The sequence below is a fragment of the Drosophila bipectinata genome, chromosome 3R (assembly GCF_030179905.1).
Source record: "Drosophila bipectinata strain 14024-0381.07 chromosome 3R, DbipHiC1v2, whole genome shotgun sequence".
NCBI classification, from domain to species: Eukaryota; Metazoa; Arthropoda; class Insecta; order Diptera; family Drosophilidae; genus Drosophila; species Drosophila bipectinata.
In genome coordinates this window covers 26,566,280-26,573,584 of record NC_091739.1, presented here as the reverse complement: position 1 = coordinate 26,573,584, position 7,305 = coordinate 26,566,280, and the positions used below count along the sequence as shown (strand labels likewise).

The 7,305-nt window shown below is 47.3% G+C and overlaps 1 protein-coding gene across 2 annotated transcripts; it reads left to right on the top strand.

Annotated features, from left to right (window-relative positions):
* The first annotated feature begins 221 nt into the window (after positions 1-221).
* On the top strand, positions 222-6,995 carry LOC108122153 (ankyrin repeat and sterile alpha motif domain-containing protein 1B). 2 transcript variants are annotated; one of them, XM_070281186.1, is made up of 8 exons: positions 222-442; positions 2,981-3,872; positions 4,118-4,433; positions 4,501-4,934; positions 5,003-5,231; positions 5,296-6,286; positions 6,350-6,561; positions 6,731-6,995. In XM_070281186.1, the coding sequence occupies exons 2-8, from the start codon at positions 2,993-2,995 to the stop codon at positions 6,993-6,995; spliced, it is 3,327 nt and encodes a 1,108-aa protein (XP_070137287.1). In that variant the 5' UTR covers positions 222-442; positions 2,981-2,992. The 2 variants fall into 2 exon arrangements, with proteins under 2 accessions (XP_070137287.1, XP_070137286.1); XM_070281185.1 differs by having other exon boundaries at positions 223-788.
* The last annotated feature ends 310 nt before the right edge of the window (positions 6,996-7,305 follow it).

The following is a 7,305-nucleotide window of genomic DNA, read 5'->3' as shown; positions in this document are numbered from 1 at the left end:
CTCCACTCTCTCCGGCTGGGCGTCTGTCAGCTTTGCACATCAAAATACGTAAACAAAAGCATATTATCGCCCAAATAAACACTAACAAAAATGTAATTATTCTCAGAGCGCTCTTGCTCGCGTACTGACTCTTCTTCCCAAGTACTCGCCTATAGATGTAACTATATGGTATGTATGTATTTTGATATAAAAATTTCTATAAAAATTTCTCCGCTCTTTCGCCCGCATTGTGAGAAGCAAAACAATCAAGTGAAAGCGCCAGCCGAAAATGTATTGTATTAAGCTCGCTGAGTGAAATAAACAGAGAAAAACATTATGGGGAAAAAGGCGGAGAAAAACTTTCGTTGGATACATTGCACAGAGCAAAGTGCACGGCGCACGGAGCAGAGAGCGACGGAAATTGTTACGGAACTAACGCAGACCCCGGGGCCCCGAACTCAGAGTAAGTCGTCCAGTCGCAGACGAGAGTCGTCGTCGGTCGGATTGGTTTGGCTTGGTTTAGCTTGGATAGCAATCATTCAGAACCAGACTCGGATACGGATACGGGAATCGGAATCGGACTCGGAGCTCAAGCCCAGTCGGTGTCGGTGGGAAAAATGTGCTAGATGCCAGAGAGATGTGTGGTAGCTGTGTAAGATGGTGCTGTGACGATGCCAGAGAAGCAAATGAATCGCGACCGAATCCAATGAGGTTTATTCAATCAACGAAGAAAGTCCGCCCACGAACGGAAGTACTATATTTAAAGTAGAGAGACACACACTTCCCAAATAAACTAACTAAGCGAAAAGGTAAAGGCAAATATGGTGTTGTATGTAGAAAATGTATCTGCCAACGGGCTATGATTGTAATGCGTACGTGAGTGAGTGGCTGAGAGTGAGTGTGTGTTTGTGTATATACAATATGGGATATATATAATTGTAAATATATGTATATGATATGAAAGTACACGCCTTTTAAGTGCACTAGGCGAAATGCCAATAACAAATGCGTCCGCTGGGTTCTTACCCCAAATAAACGAAACCCGGGCTTCACAAGACAGACAGAATGACGGAAAGAAAAATGATTTGCCAGACTCGACGTACAAGCTTTATGGAAATCCAAAGGCTGGCTACTGGCTTTCGGCCAGCTAGCTGCCTAGGGTCAACATCCTTTGACCCAATTATGGGTTAGGAACTGTACAATCTACGCTGCCAATTGGCATTTGCTTTGGCTGCTTTTGTCGTTGCTGTGGCTTTTACTGGAGTCAAGCCGTTTATAATGTGCCTCAATTTCCGCTGCTTTTCTCTGGTCCTGGCCTAAACGCATCCCCAGTAACCTCACTCCTTTTCCCATTTTACTGCTGACACGCCTCGGAGTTTTGCAAGCGAAAAATTATGAAAAGCTTGGGTGCAAAGGGTGCAACAAAAAGGGGGTTTTCCAAAAAGTTATAACTCTTGTTGTTAAGAGAAAGCATATTTAACTTTCACATAAGCTTATAAAGTAACATGCAATAGTTTTGAATAGTATTCCAAAATTACATTAAAATACATTTCCTCAACGCTTTTTGGAGTTTATAATATACAAATTTACTTTCTTAAAAATGATTTTTTAAGCCCCTTTGCCCTATGGCACTGCCTTGAGAGCCAAAGAGATAAGAGGGGGATGGGATTGAGAAAGGACTCTGGGGGTTAAGGACCAGAGCCGAGGGGTGGTGGGGGCGCGAAGTCGGTGGTGGGCGCGGCGGAGCAGGCGCACTCCCTGTAACTCTCTCACGGCTGTCTAGCTCTCGCCATCTCTCCGATTACCGTTTGCCACAGGACATGCCTAACCTACCTTTTGTTGAATTTCATAGTATGTAGTATAATAAACGATGTACTATGCACGAGTGTGTATGTGAGCGTGTGTTAAAGTCGGTGGGGTGTGTGTAAGCAGGTGATTATCTGTTGCCGCCGTGTATTTATCTCATTGAGGCGAAACGGAGCGGAGGAGGTGCGAAATGCAGCACGCTTTTAGGCGTCTACAACGTGCGTTATCATTTTATTTCCCCAGAGTCCTTAAGTCGCTACTATGGGCGTTGTAAATTTTCTAAAAATAATAACATTAGTCACAGGAATATAAATATCCATTACTTCATTATTCAACAAGTGATTAATTTAGACTCACTTATATCTTATGTTTTAGTAATTGGAACAAGTTTTTTTTACCATTAGTCATCATGGAAACTGATCGATGCCCCTTAAAGGGGAGTTCTGTTACAGAAGTCTATAACGTTTCCAGCTGGCAGTCACAAATGCGTATAATAACTATTTAGTGTGGGCTTTCTGTTATCTTAATAGAATTTCTATCCACTATCTGCATCTCGGTGAGCTCAATGCGGTCAAACAGATTTATCTCATAATAATATTTAGCCCCATTGTGTGAGGAATGTGTCACGTACATATCAAAGATACTCGAACTTAATTCAAAGCGAGAAAAGCACTTCACCTGAAGCAAAGCTTCACTCGACACACTCCGCACCTGCCCCCCCGTTACTTTCGCACCTGTTCGTGCCTCCTGTCTCATTGTGCAATTTTTTTAATGGCAACCCCTCTTTTGATTGAGAGTTGAACGTGGCTGGGTGGCTGGATGTTTGGTCGGATGGGTGGTCGGCTTCAATGGAAAGACGGGCAAAAAGTCATTAGGGCTAAGAGCAGAAAAGGCGACCCGTAAAGGCCTGCGAAGCCACAATGCCAAAGGCGTTTTAATGAAGCACACTTGACAGTCATAATTCATTTGCAGCAAATCAACTCAGCACGGCTGCCAGACAGACACTCCTCGTCCTCCTCCCTAAAGAGGCCTTGACTTATACCGATTACGAGTGCATGAAAGTCCATTAACGAGAATCCATTATCGCACAGTGAAAAAAAAGGTTTTAAGGCTTAAGTTACTACACAAAAGTAGGAAGTAGACATTAGTAATAAAAAAGTTAAATGCATAACATTCTTTAATTTTTTCTTTGCAGCCTCTTTCTAAAATGGGAAAGGATCAAGAGTTCCTGGAGGCAGCGCGTAATGGTAACATTTCGCACATCGAGAAGGTCCTGACCCAGAAGGCCAAGCGGGCAGGTCCTCTGGCCAGCCTGCGTCGCGGCACTGGAGTTAATGTCCAGGACAGTGGTGGCTACTCCGCCCTGCATCATGCCTGCTTGAATGGACACGAGGACATTGTACGACTCCTGCTCGCCCACGATGCTTCTCCCAATCTGCCAGACTCCCGGGGATCATCGCCACTGCACTTGGCCGCCTGGGCGGGTGAAACAGAGATTGTTAGGCTGCTGCTGGAGCATCCGTATCGACCGGCCAGTGCTAACCTAAGGACCATAGAACAGGAGACACCGCTGCACTGCGCTGCCCAGCACGGTCACACGGGGGCGCTGAGTCTGCTCCTGGGCCACGATGCAAATCCGAATATGCGGAACTCCCGGGGAGAAACCCCACTGGATCTGGCCGCCCAGTATGGTCGCCTTCAGGCTGTTCAAATGCTGATTCGCGCCCATCCGGAACTTATTGCCCATCTGAGCACAGAGGCCCAGGAAAGAGGAACACCCTCACCATCCTCTCCAGCATCGCCTAGCAGGACCATCTTCCCACACACCTGTCTCCACCTTGCCAGTCGTAATGGCCACAAAAGCGTCGTAGAGGTTCTCTTGTCAGCGGGTGTGAGCGTTAACCTTCTAACTCCTTCGGGTACAGCTCTGCATGAGGCAGCTTTGTGCGGCAAGGAGAACGTGGTGAGGACCCTCCTCAAAGCCGGCATCGACTTGGCGGCCACCGATAATGAAGGACGCACTGCCCTGGACATTCTGCGAGAATTTCCGCCGCATGTAACGAAGCACATTGTGGCTGTGATAAACAGTGCGTATACGTTATATTTCAGATTACTTGTTAAAGCCATTTTGTGTTAATTTATTATTCTCAGTTAAACAAGTCAGTAAACAAAATTGACCTAATTTCTATAAAAATGATTCAGTGCTTGTGTATATTTCAATGTTTATGTTTTTAATATTTAACTCTTTCGTTTTTGTGATAGTAATGTTTTTATAATCAAGGATAAAAAGTTATTTTATTTATAAAACTCATTTAATTCTGTTTTTCTCTAGACTTCCGTAATCAAATGGACACAGATGAGGGTGACGAGGTGATCTATAGAAACTCCTCGGGACCTCCAACCTCTGGAAGGGGCCAATCCAAACTCCACTCACAGCAGCAGACACATAGCAACCACTACCATTTCAACTCAAACAATCACTTGCTGAACCATTCCCATTCCATGCAACAGTCGGGTTACAGCAAACAGCGTCTAAGTGCCGGAAACGGTGGCCACTTCAATGGGGGCAAGTCCTTGGACAGTGCCCTGCAGCCAGAGGATCGCTTCTACCAGGACCTCAATGCACATTCTCCGCTGCATAGTCAGAAGTAACTAGAAACTGACCTATTTAGATTGATAGTTATAGTAACGTTTCCAATATTATTCCTAATCTAGCGACATGGGTGGAGGTTACAGTGTGAGCCCCTCCTCCTCGCTGAGCAGCTTCGAGCCTGCCTCTGTTTCCCCTCGATCTCGCTGCTCCACGGGTGGAATCGGCCAACCCATGCAGATGAGCACCTTCGCTCCGGCGGGCCCGCCCAAGAAGCCCCCACGACGGAACCTGTCCGTCTCACCCACCCACGCCGGTCCTGGCCAGCAATTCAGCTACAGCTCGCCCTCCAGCCAGAGCCAGAGCCACGGACACCAGCAGATCCGCCGCCAGCCGCCGAGTGATAGTCCCTACTCCCACCAGAGCCACGGAAGTGTCGGAGGCATGAGCTTTGATGAAACGCAGCTCAGGGAACGCCAGCGAAGCGATCGGTTGTACGCCAGTGCCAGGCAGAGCACTCGTTCCGCCATTACCGGCGGAATGAGTCTCAGTTCTAGCAGTAAGTCTCATACACCTTATACATTTTTTTTTAATTTCACATTAAAATAATTTTCCTGTCTATTTAAGATGACATGTTGGACCGCCAGTGCAGTAGCTCCGAGCTGAATAGCGAGACTAGTGTTCCCAACTCCAGTGGAGAATCTCCGGCTCCAGCCACCAACTCTATGAAGCGACCTATCCCAGCTCCACGAAGTGCAGCCAGTAAAATTTCAAAGGAACTCCTAAAATCCGCCGAAAATGCCACACTCAAGTCGTATAATCCCAATCGTAAACTCAAGCGTAATCGGAACAGCAGGTCAGTGGACGTAAAAAGCGAAATACATATAAAACTGTATAATTTAATTGCAATTAATTTATAGCGGGGCAAGCGTAACTGGAAAGTCAAACGGAGGCGAGGAAAACTGCGAGGCCAAGCAGCAGATTCCCAGCAGCCCCACTCACTACAATCAACCACCGACGCCGGACCATCCGCCGCCGAGCTCCAGCCAAGCGGAGCGGACCATTCACGAGCGGATCCGGCCGCTGAGCCAGGAGTACAAACGTAGGTCAGCTTTGCTCCAGCTCCAGGCAGCCCAGCAGCTGATGATCGAGACTGGGTCGTCTCCCTCGAAACTACTTCCCACTCTGAGTACCCCGGGCTATGACTACGACGACACTGTGACGGTGGTGCCTCGTTGCCCGGCTCCTTCCTCCGGATCTTTGAGCTCTAGTATTTCCTGTTCGGATCACAGTCTGTCCCATTCCACGGACTATGTGGAGGAGTTTGTAAGCGATGTTCCGTTTGCTGGTCTGCTAAAGGGAGCCTCCCAGCTGAAGGAATTAACGGAGGCCACATCGGAAAATCAGGACAAGCAGTCGGTTCCCCGAGTACGACCTCCGATTCCAACCAAGCCAGCTGTTCCGGAAAGAAAGTTCGTGAAGCCAGCCACAACGCTGACAATTCAACAGACCCTGCAACCAGTAGAAGCTAATGGAAATGCTGCCCCAGCAACAACTACAAAACCTCCCCGATCACCTTCCAAATCACCCACAAAATCGACAGGCAAGTCGCCTGCAAAGTCTCCGGCTAAAAGTACCGGAAGTGGTCACTCGGCGGCAAAGAATACAATAAATCTACTGAGCCCCTTCAATGCGGAAGAGGCGCGGAAAAAGATCTCTGAAATCATTGAAAACTTTGGCAGTGGAATCCTCAACACAAGCATTACGCCGACCCACGATATAGAGCTGGACTTTGAGGATATGGAGGTGCCTATTGAGCGGCGGGAACTGGCCACACGCTTGCGTACCGCGGGATTGCTTCATTTGGAGCGTATCCTTTTTGAGAATGGCTACGATAACTACAAGTTTGTGGTAAGAATTCTATTTGTATTTTCACAATTTTGAAGGCTAATAGAATTACATTTCGTCTACCAGCACAATGTCTTTGAGGAGCCGGACATTCCTCTGTTGCATATTCCGGAACGAGATGCACCCAAGCTGCTGCGGTTCGTGCAGAGTCTCCCCCCGGCAGAGTTCCAGGCCCATGTGCCGCCCAAAACGCAGCAGGAGAACAAGCAGCAAGGAGTCTCCACCCTGCAACAGTGGCTCAATAGCATTGCCCTACCCGAGTACCTCGAGTTTTTCAAGTGAGTTTCCGCCCGAAGTAACATTCTGATAGAGTTATCTTTAAATAAAACACATAACTCATAATGCCACTCACGATTTGTTCAATTAAGGTTTATAAAACTAAATTAAAGATAGTAATAGTCTGACATCATTGTCGTAATATCTAATCATCTAATTTTTGCTTTCCAGCAAGCATCTCTACAACACCATCGAGAGCGTGTGCGGTGTCTGGGATGTGGAGCTTCAGACTGTGTTGGAAATCAACAAGCTGGGTCACCGGAGACGCATTCTGCAATCCCTGGCCTACATCCGTCAAATGCGCGACAGTGATTCCAAGTCGTTGAAGACACCGCTGGGAGAAAACAACGAAACCAATCAGTTGACAACGAATGGCAATGGCACTGCCAAGGAAGTCGCACCCCGGATACCCGCCAATCCCGTGCAACATCAGTGAAAACTCTGTCTGTGACCGTGTATCAGAAGTCATTGGGTTTGTTTCAATGGATTTTAAAGTGCCTGGTTCTCAACATAATACTGAAGCGATCCAGATCTTGGCGAGCGATTTTTCTGAAATATATCAACAAAGAAAGAACATTTATCGGCGCTTTACCGCTATCGCGGCGCAGCGCGAGTTGTTCTATGGTTCTGCGCCAGATCCACAAGCGCAAACATGAAGTTCCCCGATGACATCACTCTTTGCGATTATCACGGCATTATTATGTTCGAGGTCAGGTGGTTAACAAACCATGTTCTGGTGACGATGG

Coding starts and splice junctions, on each gene's coding strand:
- LOC108122153 (XM_070281186.1), top strand. CDS start 2,993: ATGGGAAAGGATCAAGAGTTCCTGGAGGCAGCGCGTAATGGTAACATT. Junction 3,873..4,117: donor CATTGTGGCTGTGATAAACA/GTGCGTATACGT, acceptor GTTTTTCTCTAG/ACTTCCGTAATCAAATGGAC. Junction 5,232..5,295: donor AAGCGTAATCGGAACAGCAG/GTCAGTGGACGT, acceptor ATTAATTTATAG/CGGGGCAAGCGTAACTGGAA.